This window comes from Corvus moneduloides, chromosome 6, assembly GCF_009650955.1.
Source record: "Corvus moneduloides isolate bCorMon1 chromosome 6, bCorMon1.pri, whole genome shotgun sequence".
NCBI classification, from domain to species: domain Eukaryota; kingdom Metazoa; phylum Chordata; class Aves; order Passeriformes; family Corvidae; genus Corvus; species Corvus moneduloides.
This window is the reverse complement of record NC_045481.1, coordinates 15,997,088-16,012,726: the sequence shown is the minus strand read 5'-3', so window position 1 is coordinate 16,012,726 and position 15,639 is coordinate 15,997,088. Positions and strand designations below refer to the sequence as shown.

The following is a 15,639-nucleotide window of genomic DNA, read 5'->3' as shown; positions in this document are numbered from 1 at the left end:
GCTTGAATTTTTGGAGGACTAGTCTGCTAACTATTGATAAATACTGGCCAATGATTATTTTCCTGGCTAGTTCTAGTGGCATCTGGAAGTAAGGGCTGAGCTCCACAGTGTTGTATAAATATGAAAATTTCATACAGCCCCATGGAATATGTGCCCATCAAGTCCATCTGTGTCCATTCACTTTGTACATAGGGTTTGTACAGTTCTGCAGGCTGGGAGGCTACTGTTACGCAGTGCACATAGCACTCTCCTCTGACCTAGGAGACTGCTTGTTGTGGAGGTGAAAAATTTTGAGCTACACTTCTATTTTAAATAGGGAAGGTGGCACTTTCTTGCTTCTACACAGTAATTTCATTTCAGATTCTGGGTAGATTTTTCCACATAGAGCACAGGTGAGATACCACTTTGTTCATCTAGAGCGGTGTGGTAGTTCCTGAGTGTACACATTTAATGTGTTTGGTGGCAAGGCAGGGAAGAATCCACTTAGCCTGTATTTTGTAATACAAGTGGATCACTAGCTATGTGTTCAGTAACAGCAGTTACATAGGGTGGAGTAAAATGTGTATAACCACATGGCCCAAGAGGAGAAGTAGAATGGCTGCCTCTTTTGCTAAAGCTAGTCTAGCTGTTAAAAGGACTCAAAAGTTAAGTATTTTTGGAATAAGTGTCTTTACTGTCATTTGCACAGCACGTGGGTACATGTGTGCATATCTGTCTGTCCTTCACATGCTTGCACTGTTTCACTAAATAGTACTTACAGCAGCCACTGACAGAGATCCAGGCCTTGTTCACAAGGTTTGTGTTTTGTGAGGGGCACAATCCATACAGTGGAAGTTCTGGTTAGAAAGGGTCAAAACTTGATTAGGTCTGTCTAGATACTTGCTAAAGAAATTTGACTGTTTTTCGAGAGAGATCAGAGAAATGGTCAATTTACGTGTTTCCTGTTTTTTCCTCCTAGTTCATATATGATGAGAAAATAGAATGGTAAGTTGTGTTAAGTTATTCTGTACAGTCCTGTATTTGCCATGAGGCTCACCAGTAAATAGAGTTGTTGTGTAATTCACTTTCATTCTACACAGCGAGAGTATGAGCTAGATTGAACACTTAGGAAATCCTATGTATTTTCTTTGGATTTAGTTTTTATGATGGTCAGGGAAAACTAAAAGAAAATGTAAGAACCTGGAAACATTAAGGACATACATAGGCTGTATGTAAGGCCTGAAGATTCCCACGTGCAGAGAGGGTAACTAAAACTCTTCTGCTCTGATTCGGACTGTTAACATTTATGGGGGTGCCAGGTGTTCCAAAGAACACCCCAATGTGAATCCTAGTGTAAGATCGTAAGCATCTGCTAACAGTGCTCTCAGAGTGCCTGGCCTCTGCTTCAGCACCGAAATGACAGAAGGCCTGGGTGTTACAGTCCACAGAGGGTAGCTGTGGTTTCAGTATGCAGCACATTCCTGAAATATACGCGTTGCATTTTGTTTGCGTATTTATTGAAACTTGATAGTCTGCTTCCCCTCTCATTCTGCTGAGACACCATCTAATCTTAGTGCTGAGAATCCTGTGTGCGCAAATGTGACTTGTACCAGATGTTTAAGGCACACTCCTACATAAAACTTGTAAAGCATACAGCTGTTTCAATGGCTTTCTAACACTTCTTTCTGTCTTTTTGAGGTGGGAAAGCCTTGTACTCATCATTATGTATTCATTCTACATACTTATCATGAAGTAAGTACTTCTTCCTAAACCCTTTGGATGTTAACTGACCATCATTCTTTTGGTCCTGTTTTATCTTTGGCCTCCCTGCCTGAGGGCAGTACAGCCAGTGATGTTTCTGTGTAAGATCTATTGGTTTTTGTGCTTAACCAGTTTAATTCTAGATTTGTGCTCAGTCAGCAGCAAATACTTTAATGCATCTTTTTCATAGTGCACAGAGGTAAAGTAGCTTTCAGAAAAAGTTGAGAAAAATGTCATTTATACAAAGGTATATAAAACATCTGTGGAGTAGTCTGTATTGTAAGGACACATCATGTCAGCTCTGACACGTATTTTGTACTCCCTGGAGAACAAGGTCAAGGACCATTAGACAGAGTGCTAAGCATGTATTTATCTTCAGACCATCTCATACCGGGTTGTATACTGACATCTTCTTCTGTTGTGTCACTGCCTCTGACAGGAGAGTCAGAGGTCTGACTGTTACTGCAAGTGTCTGTGAGTCCACCCTTCTATTGCAAGTTGCTTAGACTTACATCCCTTGGTGCCTTCCCTTCACAAATCACCCTGTTGTAACACCCTTTTCTCCTACATCAAGTCTTAGCAGAGTTCATTGACAACCCTCTTAGATCCCACCCTAGTGCTAAAATAGATGTATGCTGTCTTTAGAAGGGTGTGGTCAGCAGTCCCAGAAATGCTCAAGAACCCCCCCACAGGGAGCACAGTACTGAGAGAAACAGTGAGGTGAATTGCAAGCTGATGCAGGAGGAAGTATAGTGAGGGTCCTGGCTCCAAAATCCACAGCTTCAGCGTTTTGCCTTCACTAAATCTGCTCCAGTGCCTTTTTGCAGTTTGCTACGTATCATGAGAGATAGGTGCAGTCCTTGCTTTCCTGTCAGCTTGCCACTGAGTTGGGACAGTCCTTTCTCTTCACTTCCTATTAGTTGTCAGAGAACATGCATCTAGGCTTTACTGCTTGCCTGCATAAGTTGTTCTCAGATGCTTAAAAGCTTGCTAAGAAAATGCAAAAATCCAACCTTTTCAGACCTTTCGTTTGCACTTTCAGGTACAACATGAGGATGCAAAATTTCTTCATGCTTAAAAGCAAGAATGTTGGAAATGGTGACACAGTCAACAATGAGCTGGAAGATGGTAATAAATGTTACGCTTCTAGTTATGACGACCCGTCCATTCCATTACTATGGAAAGGTAAGGCTGAGCAGACAGGACTTGGAGAAAGAGTAGTTCACAGGATATTCTTTTTATTTCTTTAATGCATATCAAAACAGTGTTACTGTTCAGTCGTAAGCAGGGTTAACTTGATAATTCACCAGTCATGCTGCCACATTAAAAAAAAAAGATTTTTTTTTTAATAGTCTGAAAACAAGCTGCTTTGCACATTGGCAATTTTCCTCCCTTTTTATCTCCTGTTCAGTGATGAGCTACATCATTGTGAAATAAGTAAATTTTTTTTTACCAGGAAGAAGGCAATTTTCACTTCAAAAATTAGTTTGGAATGAGAAGCTTAGATGTGGATGTTGAAGGAAAAGACATGGGTAGATCAGTGGGCAAGAGGGATTACATGCTGAGTTCAGATTCTCAGACAACTGTTTTTCACATGCCTAAATAGGCTGTATACATCACCAGGCACATACGTAAAATTGAAAAATGCGGGTTCTTTGCTGTTTGTGTCTTTGTCATAAAGGAAAGAAGATGATATCCAGCTTCTGGTACTGAAAGTAAACAAAAATACCTGAGCATTTTTGGCTTTTTTTCTAAGCCTGTTTTTATCTTTGTCTTATCCCTTTTCTCTTCCATTCTTTCTTTTCTCTGTAGAGCAAAATCATTCCTACTTTCGAAGCACAAACCCTGTAATTTAGTGAGCACTTGGGCTGCTCTTAACAAGTGAGGTCTCCTCACTTTGTTCTTTGCAAACATCTCCTGTTCTAGGAGGCTGAGCTCATCAGCAGTGTCGGTAGCATTGGAAAGATCCTCACGTAATACCAAATAATGGCAAGCAGGAATTTAGGGCAGACTCAGAGAATCACACTCTGCTTTTAGTATTTAGGCTGGGATTTCTTCAGGGTAGATATGGGTACCTGCAGGTTTATTCAATGACAGCACACTGCAACTCTGGTCCTAGATAAGGTGTTTAGGCAATACTCATTTAAAATTATTTCTCCTAGGACATTGTAGCATAATTAAATGAAGGTGACTTTGAAATATTTTCATCTCATTTTATAATGAACTTTTGTGACCATTGAGTAAGATATAGTGAGGTCTGTCTGTTTGATGTGGATGTGTGTCCATGCAAGGTTCCATAGATGCCTCCTGTATTCAGGTGGAGACATGGGAAATGGTTAATCCAGTAAAGACCACAGATACTAGTGGGTTTTACTTTTGAGGCATTCATTGGGTTCTGATGCCATCTCGCAGCAGGCTCTGCTCTCTGGCTCTTGTGCTAAGGGGATGATAGCCCAGAGTGCTTGCCTGTCCACCTATTTCCTTTTCCAGGAAATGTGTAGATTACTGAATGCTTGTGAAGAACATGCAGAAAAGAAGCAAGAAGGCTTCACTAGCAACTGTCCACAGCAGATTTCTTTTCTGATTTTCCCTCAAAGATGCACTGACATTGCAGTTTCAGTCAAATTCCCTTTGCCTTCTCCAGCACCCATTACACAAATACATGCTGCATTGGAGGAACAATTGTTCAAAGAGTGTAGGTACTTTCATAGGCAAACATGCCTGGGATGAGAAAGTACAGGAAGAAGAGATTAAGGATTTGGAGTGAGCAGTGGGAGTGGAGGATGGCAGCGTTAGCCTAGCTGCTTTATGTGTCAAGATGCTGTCCTAGAAAACTGTCACATGCCTGTCTCTTGCTTCTTTCCTCCTGCTCTCTCAAAGTATGCCATGACCCATCAGTGACTCCCTCCTAGTTGACACATGCTGGCTTCACAAGCTGAGCTGCCTTTTCCCCAGCAGCAGCTTTCAGAAAGGAGCACTGCTAATAGCAAGGAGAGAACTAGGGCTGGCCTCCTAACAGCTTTCAGGATCCACCAAAAAACCTCCCTTGGCTTCATGAAGGTGTAGGTTTGACCTTAATGTGATTTTCCACTGGAGGAAAACCTGATTACTCCCCATAAATGAACAGTTGCTTTGGGTGAGGAACTTTGTTTCTAGAAAGGATAGTCTGTTGCTCAGGGTGCAGGTAAAAGGTGGGTTCACACACTGTAAAGCTCTTTTATGCTTGTAAGTTTCATTACTTTCAAGAGGTTCCTGTGGTACAATATAAAACCTTTCATCACTGAAGTTTCAGAAAGACAAAGGAGAGCTTTTCACCATTAAAAAAAAATTCCATTTGAAGGGTGAGTTCTGCACACACAGGTAAAGGCAAAGTAGATGTACTTTGTGAATACTGCTCCAATTTTCAAAGTACAAACACGTATTGCCCTTGACTTTTATTATGTTGACCCAAATTTCCACCAGGTGGCATGGTTTGACCCTTTCCTGGAACCAGAAATTTGGACAAAAGTGGGTTTCTGAGGGCCTGATCAGAGCTAAAGTCATCAAGAAGCTTTCTGTTGATTTTGACAGGGCTGTTGGTGATGAGCCTTTGATGGTGAGCAGTAAGTTTGTTGGAAAGAAAAGCTATTCCCAGTAGATTTTTTTTAAGGATTATCACAAAGGAGAAGGGCAAAAGGCTTTCTCCATTTCACATTTCTTAAAACAATTTTTAGGTGGAGTTCATACTGTATAGAGCTAAGGTATGTATATTTACAGGCACAGGGAGTCAGACTGAAAATAATAAGAGCAATGTGCTGCAGTAAGTCAAAATAGCTGCAGTTACTTATATGTATATTTAGCATGAGGTATTCTACATCAGTGCTGAGTTTTTAATCATGGTACTTTTATCAAAGCTGAGTGTTTGTTCACTGTCTTCACAGGGCTCTAAGCAACAGTTTCAGAGTAACTTCATTGCTTCCATGTTTTTCATGACACTGTAAGATGAAGCATTTTGGTTAATTCTCTGGAGAAACTCACTTGGGAGCAGTTAACCTGATGAGACTGTTTATATCTGGCCTTTTTGCCATACCAACAATGCTGTCAATTATTTCTTTTTCTTCAGTTAAAATAAATGTTAAGTTGATGTGGTTGAGCCCTATTCTGTGAGGACTGATTCCTAGGAAACTTGTCTGGCTGTATATTCCTTCACAGAAAAGCTCCTATGCTTTAAGAGTCATTGGAGTGGATGTGCTCCTTATTCGCATCATCAGCCCCAGTACTCAGCAAAGTTAATTTGATTTAGATGTCGGGATGGAGAAGGATAATTGCTCCTTTACATTTAGCAAATGTAAAATTACTACTAGTTATATTCTGCATTAGAGATGTTAAGCTGCAAGCAAGACTGCAGAGTGGTTTCTTTGAGTAGGGCACATGTCTTTGTGAAACCAGAGATCTTATGTTCGTGACACTTCAGGTGACCCCAGTGTACTCACTGAACCCATTTTAGTGCAACAAGGCAAGACCCTCAGATGCTGAAGGGTAAAAGTTACAGATGTGTATTTGTAACAATCGATTTTTCTTGGTGAATCATTATGGAAGATGTATTTCTTGAACTGCAAATATGCTAGAAGATGCTTTAGACAGAAAAGCCTTTATTGCATGATGTGACTTAGATGCATGCATGGATCCAGTCTTCCTCCTGAAAAACAAAAATATTTCAGCACTGTAACAATGCAAAAGAGTAACAATATAGGCTTCTGTGTGTTTAGAACAGGTCCATTTTAATTCCATTGTTTGAGTTGAATGTTTTCTTAGATTTCCTTTGCTTCCTGACTGGAACCATGCACTAATTATCTTTCACTTCCACCTCCTAAATTCTCCTCCTCTTCTTAATGTAAGTAACAATGCAAAAGGGGAGGGAAAGGGGGAGGCCAAGCTAAGCAAAGCAGAAAACAAGCAGCAAAGAATTTTTTTCCTGTACATATTATTATATGTAATAATTAATATTTATTATAGTCGTGTGTATTTCTTGCCCTGCTTTCTAACACCACATGGGTATGTCTCCTGTCTGCTGAGCCTTGCTCTGCTTGCTGTGTGTAGTCTGTAGCATTTGTGAGAATACTGGTTTGGTGGTGAGCTCCTAAAGTTCTTGCCTGTACTTGTGTTGATTCCCAATAAAATTTTGTATCTATATGTAGAAACTTTGTTAAATTTGTAATCTTAACCATGGTAGGGGTTCCTTTATATTAACAAAGGCTAGCATAGATATGTTCTTGACAATTGTTGTTTTTCATCATTTCAAATCTTTTGGTGTGAGAGGTACTGGTAATATTCTTTGAAGGTAAAGTGAAGATTTCCAGAAGGAGTGAGCACATTAGGGCCTTCTCGATGTGCAGCACCTTTATCCAATGGAGTAGCTTTAGAGGTTTTAGGAGTGCTGTCTACACTGCCACAGTGCAAACACTTTTAGGGAAAGAGTACAAGACCCTAGTGGGACATAAGCAAAGAAAGCTGATACTTACAGCATGAGCAGCTGGGGAAAAACTGCTCCCACTAACCTGACAGTGGCTTGGTGGCTACCTTAGCAGGGTGAAGTCCCTTTCCAGCGTGTGATCTAAACAACATGCCCAGCTGATGAGGAGATTCACCAGGCTGCAGAAATATTAAAGTAAAGTAACTCATAAATTCAGGCATTCAGAAGAATATTACCCCCACCTGAGCCTGAAAAGACCTGGCTCTGCATGATGGGACGCATGGTAAGATCAATTACACTGCTAACTCTGTCCATTGTGATCATTAGTGAAGGGCATGCAGCAGTATGGCAAAAACAGTGTTATGATGGTGGATGAGATAATCTGCTCCAGTCCTCCCAAATACCGGTTCCCTGAAGCTGGATTACGGATCATGATTACGAATAAATTTGGACCACGCACCAGAATGCGGATGGCAAGCCGACTCATCATTAATGAGGTACGTTCATTAGGAGAACAGTAAATGACCATGAGCCAGAGGGGTCACCAAAGAGCTGTTTTCATAGTGATTCTGGAATTTAGATTCTCCCATGTTCCTACGGATGGGATAGAACTATGTCTTTCTCTAGCAGCTATGTGAGAACAGATTTGAAGATTGATTCCCAACTGATGATGCTGCCTGTTTTAATGGGAGGGCACTCAAAAAGGAGGGACTATCTTACCTCACTGACAGAAGATGTTTATTTCAGTGTGCGTTTGTGCATATGTGCACATTTAGATTTTAATTGCAGCAGAAGGATTGGTTTTGGTTATTACAAAAGTGGTCAGGTTAAAAAAAGGGTCATGAAGACAGCAACCAGAATTCTTAAGAACTGCTCTTATATTATCAACACTTCAGGACCACTTCAGAGATTCGCCTACTTCTTTAGTATTCACTGTAGTCCTCAACTCAAAATAAAAATGGACCAAAATATTTTCATGAGGGGAATTTGCCCTGGACAGTTTCAGTTCTCTCTTGATACATTGTCAGGACTGTACACTGCTTGTTCCACACCAGGCAGCTGAAGTGGCAGGGCTTGGCAAGTGAGGCTGTTTGGAACTTGAGTGAAGTACTGGGGGTGAAATCTTTGGCCTACCAACCTGGGTGCTATGAAGGCAGGATTTTATAATTTGCTCCCACAATATCAAATACAAGAGGTATTTACTCTGGCAAGTAAATAGATTTCAGTACCATAACACAGTTCATGTGTTTAGCCAGCCTTATGAATACCACACTAAAAGATAGCACCATTAATATATTTGTAACAAAAATCCAATTTAACAGTAAAATAGTGAAAGGTGTTATGGTCCGGAGTAGATGATCAGAGAGGGCACATGGCAACAGTTGACTGTGTAATTCTTGAAGTCAATTCATTGATCAGAGAAAAATTTGTAGTGGCTGTGTGGATAGAAAGCTGATACTTGCCCTTTCAACATCTGCAAAAAATGTTCTGTGAACTTGAGCATTTTGAATCTATGGTTTTATGTATTCTCAGTTATATATTCACAAGTTTTGCAAAGTATTCAGATATGATTTTTCTCTGGTTTTCACTACAGTATGTTAATACTGCTTTCAGAAATTTTTTTGCATGTTGTGCAGTTACTTTATTTTTCAAGGCATTTCAGAGCACTTTTTAGGAATTTTGCAAGTTTGTCATGAAAAGAGAACGCTTATCAACCCTGCATTACCTCATCAAATGAATTAAAAATATTTATTTTTTTAATAAAAGTAAAACATTACTGTTGCATATAACAACCCCCAGTGCGTAAATGGGTATATATACTGACGTTTAAAACCTAATCTCTGTAATTGTTGTATTGTGTATTGGAACTGCAGCATGTCTGCAGGGCCAATTATGAGCTTCATGTACTGGGACAAGGGCAATAGGGATTAGTCTTGCTTTTGAAATTAAAAATAGGAAGTTTAAATTCACCTCAGTGAATGGAGATGAGAAGGAGGGAGAGGAGTTGTATCTGGGAATGAGAGTTCCTGGATAATGAGTCATTCATAAGCCAGCTCTAATTGTGCAGAAATGTCTTGAGTGTTACCACTTGATTTTGGTGTTATTGCTGGTTTGAGTGGGCACTGTTGAGTGAGAAGTGCTTTAGAATAACCACATTGATTAAAACATGATGTGGAAGAACAAATATTACAACATTCTCCATCAAGGCTTGAAAGACTCCTGCTGGTAATTTTGAAGTGGATGGTTAGTGTGGTGAAGCCTGATGCCTGATGAAGACAGGTTTGTTTTTGACTGAAAGGAAAGTTTTGAGGAGAAACTTCGTGGCTTATGTGACTGGGGCTCGACAGACAGTAAAACTCAGATTTCACAAAGTAAATCCTTTCTGAACTATGGCAGTTTTTGTTTTGACACCGCAGCGTCAGCGGTTAATCCAATCTGCCAATGGCTCAAGCAAAGCACTTCAGAACAGGAGACAGGAGAATATTGAAAATGGAAACATCCCTGTGGGGAACCAAGAGGAGGAAAATGAACAGGACAATCTAACTCCATTTTCAGTGCCAGGTAAGTCTTACTTTCTAGGTGTTCATAGTACTGAAAGAGAAGATAATTTAAATACCAAACACTGGGTTGTAAGAAAGGCAACATATGTGGGGAGAGAGGAGGAAAGGGATTGGTTTGACCATCTGAAAGATGGATTTGCTGACAGTAAAACTGGGCTGGAGGCTGGATGACTAAAAGCAGATCTTAGGATAGTGTTTTCCAGTCATCATATACAGCCACGGTAGAAGTGCTGATTTGCCCAAGGTGAAGGGAAAGCGGGAAAGGGAAGTTTATATTGAAACACTTAAGACTGACCTGATGAGCACTGCACTACAAGTAATTTTGAAGTCAACAGTTAATAATGACCTGCTGGAAATTTCTAGGCCAGAGGCACCTTGGTGTATAAATACATAATAAATTGATTCAGTGACTGTAGGGGGGGAGGCTTCTTGCATGAAAAGGAAAAAATATTTAGGGGGAGAAAGAGTATTTAAAATTGTTAGAATAGCTGTATGCAATAGTAGTCACCTTTGGAAATTTTTTTGAAATTCTTTGGTATGAAGGGCTATGTATAACCAACCTCTTGTGCTAGTGCCCTTCGCACATTGCAGGTTGACTCTTGCCCAGATGCTTTGGAGATTAGACAGCAGAGATGAGATCAGCCCTCACAGACGTGTAGTCTGTCACATAGTTACTGTTTAACACAAGTATTGCTCAGCATGGGTAAATACCACATGCAGTGAAAAAGAAGGATTTTCCGTGTTGTATCTAGTTTCTTAGAGATCCCATTGCTTCAGTTGCTATCGTTGTAGAAGAGATGTTTGTGATTGAACAAACACTGAAGCATACTACGTGAAGACTAGATGATACTGTATGTTTTCGTGTGTTACTGTGTTCCCACAGGAGCTTCTTGCAGTCAGCAGTTACAGATTGGAGTGAGGAAGCAAACTAATTCATGGAAGATAGGCCCATTAGATGGGCTTCTGATCATTCATGAGATAGTGAAAAAAATACTTTTATTGTATGGTGAACTAACAGGATCCAAGTCAGCAATATGCTTGTGCACATGAGCAAGTTAATGACAACAGTAATAATAATAATAATAGTAATAATAACAACAGAAACTAATAAACAACTTCTAAAAAGGAAAAATATCTCCCCAAACCATCTAAAAATCATAGAATCCTATAATCAGTAAGGTTGGAAAAAATGTCAGAGATTATTGAGTCCAGCCATTAACCCAATGCTGCCGAGTCCATGCTAAACCATGTTACTAAGCACCTCATCTGTGCTTCTTTTGAACACTGCTGGAGACAGCGATTCCACTGCTTCCATGAGCACTCTGTTCCAAACCTTGACCACCCTTGCATGGGTTGGCAAGGAAGACTTTTAAACTGAGATGTTTTTAACAAGTTTTTGGATACAAGTTTTGATTAGGGTAGTGCAATCATTCATTTCTTCTTATGTTCCAGATGGCTTTTTTATGAATAAAACATAGATTTCAGATTAGAGCTTCCTAAGCGTGTGACATTCACAATAGACAAAATGCTCTGAACTAAATAGGGAGTTATTACTTATGTCACTGGTCTTCTTTAAATGCAGTTTTTCTGCATTTTTGAGAAAGTCTTTAAAGATAAAGTAAGGTTCAACAGGCCAGAGTGGACCCACTGGTGATGCAATTCATACTGAAGGGAGCAAAAGTTCAACATGAACTCAAGGAGCTGTGTAATAGTGATTAAGTGATTGTATAAAATCCTCATCATTACCTTCAGGTTTTGCCACTCCTGTTGTCGGGCGATGATTATCAATTGGTTGGATTCTCATTGCTCAACTCATATATTCTGAGTGAGAATTCTTTTATTTTGCTTTCAAAAGCACCACTTTAATAAGTTTGGTGAAAATGTGAGGACCCAGCATCATGCTTTGTTGTTGTTTAAGTACTGTGGCACAATCAGTTGCCTAAAAAACTCCTGACATTTAAAACTGGCTTCAGGGAAAGGTAGTTTGCAGTTTCCCAGAATCCCCTCTGGTTTTCTTTGGTATATTTTCTGTCCAGGAATAAGGCACGTACATTTTCTAAAGATCAGAAGTTCATGTATTTTTTCAGTACTGTAAAGTGTTCTGTGAAGGATAAGCTTTCAGTTTTCAATTGGACTTTCCAATTCAACCGATTGCAGCGTCCTAAGTAAAAAATTCACTCTAGTATTTTGGGAGCTGCAACTGCAATGGCTGTGAGTTGGCCCAACCCCTTTTTTTGTGCTGTTCTGTAGTCACATTTTCTAGCCTAGTTTGGCATTTGACTTTCTTTCTTCAATTTGCATATTCAATAACAAGTTTGTTTTTTTCTGAAACAGAAGTAAATGTAAGGGAAGTGTGAAGTTTCATCTCTGAGTGATTCACAGTAATTATTTGCCATCTCAAAATGCATCTTTTGCATTTTTTTTCTTTTTTTTATCCTCTGTCAACAGGAGTGCTCAGCAGTAACTGTAGGGCTTTAGCAAGCAGAAATAGAGAATACAGTTGTCACATGAAAACAGTCTCAAACAGTTTCAGCATATATCCCCTTTGTCATGATGCCTTTTCCTGGTCTTAAAATCAAGAGTCCAACACAGTTAGAAGGGAAAAAGGGATTTTACCTTGGTATTTATTTTAAGGATCCTTAGGTGCACCACGTCCAGGTCAAATACACCTCGATGCCCACTGCAATGCACACCCCCAAAAGATCTGGTATAACATTATAGGTCTTACTAATTAGCATATCTATCAAAGATTCCCCACTCAGAGGCTTGAATGAGCCCCCTTCCCCAAGGAACCTTCCCCTGGATGGTTCTGTCTTAGTTTACAGAATGTGTTCTGGAGAGGACCTTGGGGTCTGGGGCACACTATCCTCTACCTACGAAGCTTCTGAAATGTTCAGTCTCCTAGCTGAACAAACAAGTCCAAGAATGTAGGCAAAAAGCATTAAGAATACAGAAGTTGTAAAAAGGTATAAAAGGGGTTTAAAAGAAAAGGCAAAAAATCATCATGGCATCAGTCAAACATCCAGAGAGATTTACTCCCGGGTGTGGGTGTGGTTCAGGCCCATCCTGAAACAGGAGACAACATGCAGTTTTTGTGGAAGCTGCATATGATATCATTCAAAGAGCCTTTGCCTTTGGTTTCTGTGTGGGAAAAACACATTCTCTTTAAAAGAGGAATTTCTTTCTTGACCTGACCTTTAGACTATGCTGAATATCTCCCAAGAGAAAGGCTCATTTGAAGCTTTACAATTTGATTACTCTACAGTTGTTTGAAAACAGATCTTAAACTTATTAAAAAACCCCCCACAGATCAGAACAAAATAGGATGAAACTGGGCAGACATATGTTGACAGCAAAATGGTGTGTTAAAGCCCTTGCATAGCGCAATGGTCTTTTAGATCCCAGACTCAGAAAAGCACTTCTGTGCAGCTCTTAATGGATGCTTAAACCCCTTCCATTGTCACATGTTCTGCACCCTTTAAAATACTCTGTGATCTCAGCTCCTGATCATTTCACAGGAATGAAGAACTACTTCTCTTACAGGATTGGAGCATGGATGCATTATATAAGTCATGATGGCGTTAGCTAAAACAGGAATAATAATTCCTAGAGCTAAAACGAGATGGCAATAAAGGAGATTAGTAATCCTATCCATTTTTGTTTGGATCCAAAATAAAAAGATAGCATGTAGGATAGAACCAAAAAAAAAGTAACACTATCTACTTAAAGCATTTAAAATGTTTGTACTTGGTCAAAACAAATGTTTGTCTCAATATTCTTACTCCGGCCATGATTTTATGAAGAAACCTGGGGAAGAATGAGACAGGACAAGTTATTGTTCAGCTGATTTCACCTCAAGGAACTTCCTGCTCTTGGTGTAAAATTTTGATTTGAAGTTCCTTAGTGGGTTTCTTCTTCATTAACCTAATGTCTAATTGTCATTGAATCTTTGCAAACATATAACACCCACAACATCCTTTGGAAAGGATTATTATTTTGTGAAGAATCTTTTACTTACTTTGAACCTGGCTCCTACTTGCTTCATTTAATGTCTTCTTTTATTGGAAACATGGTAGACAAGGCAAACCCAGTGTACCTCACTTGAACACTCAGGACACTGCAGCATTTTGTTAAACAGCAAGGTTAAAACATACAAAATAAACCAGGCCAAAATCCAGCCAAGTCTAACAAGGTATGGGGAGTACCTCTGTTCAGTTACATCTTATTTTTGTTGAATGTTGTCCTGTGTAAATGTATTGTACCTCTGAGAGAAAAGCTCGTTTCTGGGTACTGGAGCAAATTGTTTGTAGACCAGTTTCCACTGTACCAAAAATGTGTATTTAAGAGAAAATTATTGGTATAAGTCCAGATACACAAAGTGTGGTAAAGGCACAGGCTGCAAATAGAAATTTGAGTTGTTTTGGACAGATTTCATGGTCTGGAATTTGGAACTTGTATTCTGGAAAATGAAACTTCCGAGAAGAATATCAGTAGGTTGAAAAATTGTCTGTTTTGGATGAGGATGAGAAGAAAAACCTTGGTATTTTCCACAGGAAGAAAATATTTCCAAAGGTCTGTTGCAGGAGAATTGCAATAAAAATATTTTAATATGTCAGCTGCCCACTTGGAAGGCTGTCAAAGACTGAGCCTCTTTGGATGCTGTTTTACACACTACACAGCCTTTTTCTAGTGTGATAATTCAAAGTCTCTTGCCCCCACATTTTGTAAGGGAAGTTGCAGAACTGAAGTCAGTGTTAATTTTCCTAATGAGAAATTGAAAGCTATTTTCTGACAATTTTTTTTTTTAATTTTGCAACAGACATTTTTCTGTGGAAAATAATTGTGATGGAAAATTCACAATGGATCTAGTTTGTTATATCAGTTTCAGTTGTTTCTATACTGAGTACCATACTTAGGAGAAAAATTTGTATTTCACTGTTGTGTTCTGGATACTGCACGACTAGAAATTAATTAAGTTTTCAGATTGTCTAATTTACTTATATTGAAGTTTTCCAATCAGTCTGAACTCTGATGAACAGCATTTTCTAACAGAAATTTGCTTGCTGTGTGGGTTATTACAAAGCTCCTAGTGTAGAGGCATGTGTGTTGCTTTTACACTTTTTCAAGTTGAGAATTGAACTGATATTGAAAATAATATGTGGGTATAAATACATCTTTGTAAATATAAAGCTTAATTAGAACCAAGGAGACAGGTGTTTTGAAAATCATTTTAATTGGAGAAAAAACAGGTTGGTTTTTTTTGGTTGGTGGGTTAGGTAAAGAGATTTTAAAAGATTAAAAAGGAATTTAAAAACTTTAAAAATGATTAAGTGAAGCATGAAAAAAATTTGCAGCAATAATCTTTTTAGGTGAGCCTGGATGTGCCTCATTTTTCCTCTAAGTTTACCATCAACAAAAAAAACCCTGGAAAAACAGCAATCAATAGTTAACTTCAGGAAGCCTTTCTCATTTCAATTAGAGAACACCTTTCCCAGTTTTCAAGTTACCTTAAGTAAGAGATTTATATGAATTCATAAACATACAGTTATGAAAATCCTGTGTGCCAATTAGATTCATGCCTTTCAGGGATGTTACTCTGTTTTTAGATCAGTCAGCTAATCATTGCTTTGTGTAAGGAGATGCGTCTTTCACTTGGGAAGGTTTAGGCGTGTTCTGAAGTAACTAATGTATGGGGCTGAGATCTGTGCTTGACTGACACACTTTTAAAGGGAAAACTAAGTGGAAAAGCTGTCAAATTTAGCTAACTACACCTAATGGTGTAGTTACAGACTCTACTCTTTTTCAGTTTAAACTTGAAGAAGTGTTTTCTCTGCAGCTTATTTACTGTGACATGTAATGGGCTGCCTGCACTATGTGCCTTTGGAA

The 15,639-nt window shown here is 39.1% G+C and overlaps 1 protein-coding gene across 3 annotated transcripts in view; it reads left to right on the top strand.

Annotated features, from left to right (window-relative positions):
* Positions 1-15,639, top strand: part of SLC24A4 (solute carrier family 24 member 4) — a 90,147-nt gene that overhangs the window by 58,960 nt on the left and 15,548 nt on the right. For 2 of the 3 annotated variants that reach the window (XR_004240686.1, XM_032111536.1), the window contains exons 8-12: positions 959-984; positions 1,678-1,731; positions 2,783-2,925; positions 7,520-7,689; positions 9,610-9,754. Coding sequence is in view for 2 of the 3 variants with exons in the window: in XM_032111536.1 (XP_031967427.1) it covers positions 959-984; positions 1,678-1,731; positions 2,783-2,925; positions 7,520-7,689; positions 9,610-9,754 (538 nt within the window). In the remaining variant the exon portion in view is untranslated. The remainder of the gene's footprint in view (positions 1-958; positions 985-1,677; positions 1,732-2,782; positions 2,926-7,519; positions 7,690-9,609; positions 9,755-15,639) is intronic. The other variant, XM_032111537.1, reaches the window with a different exon arrangement.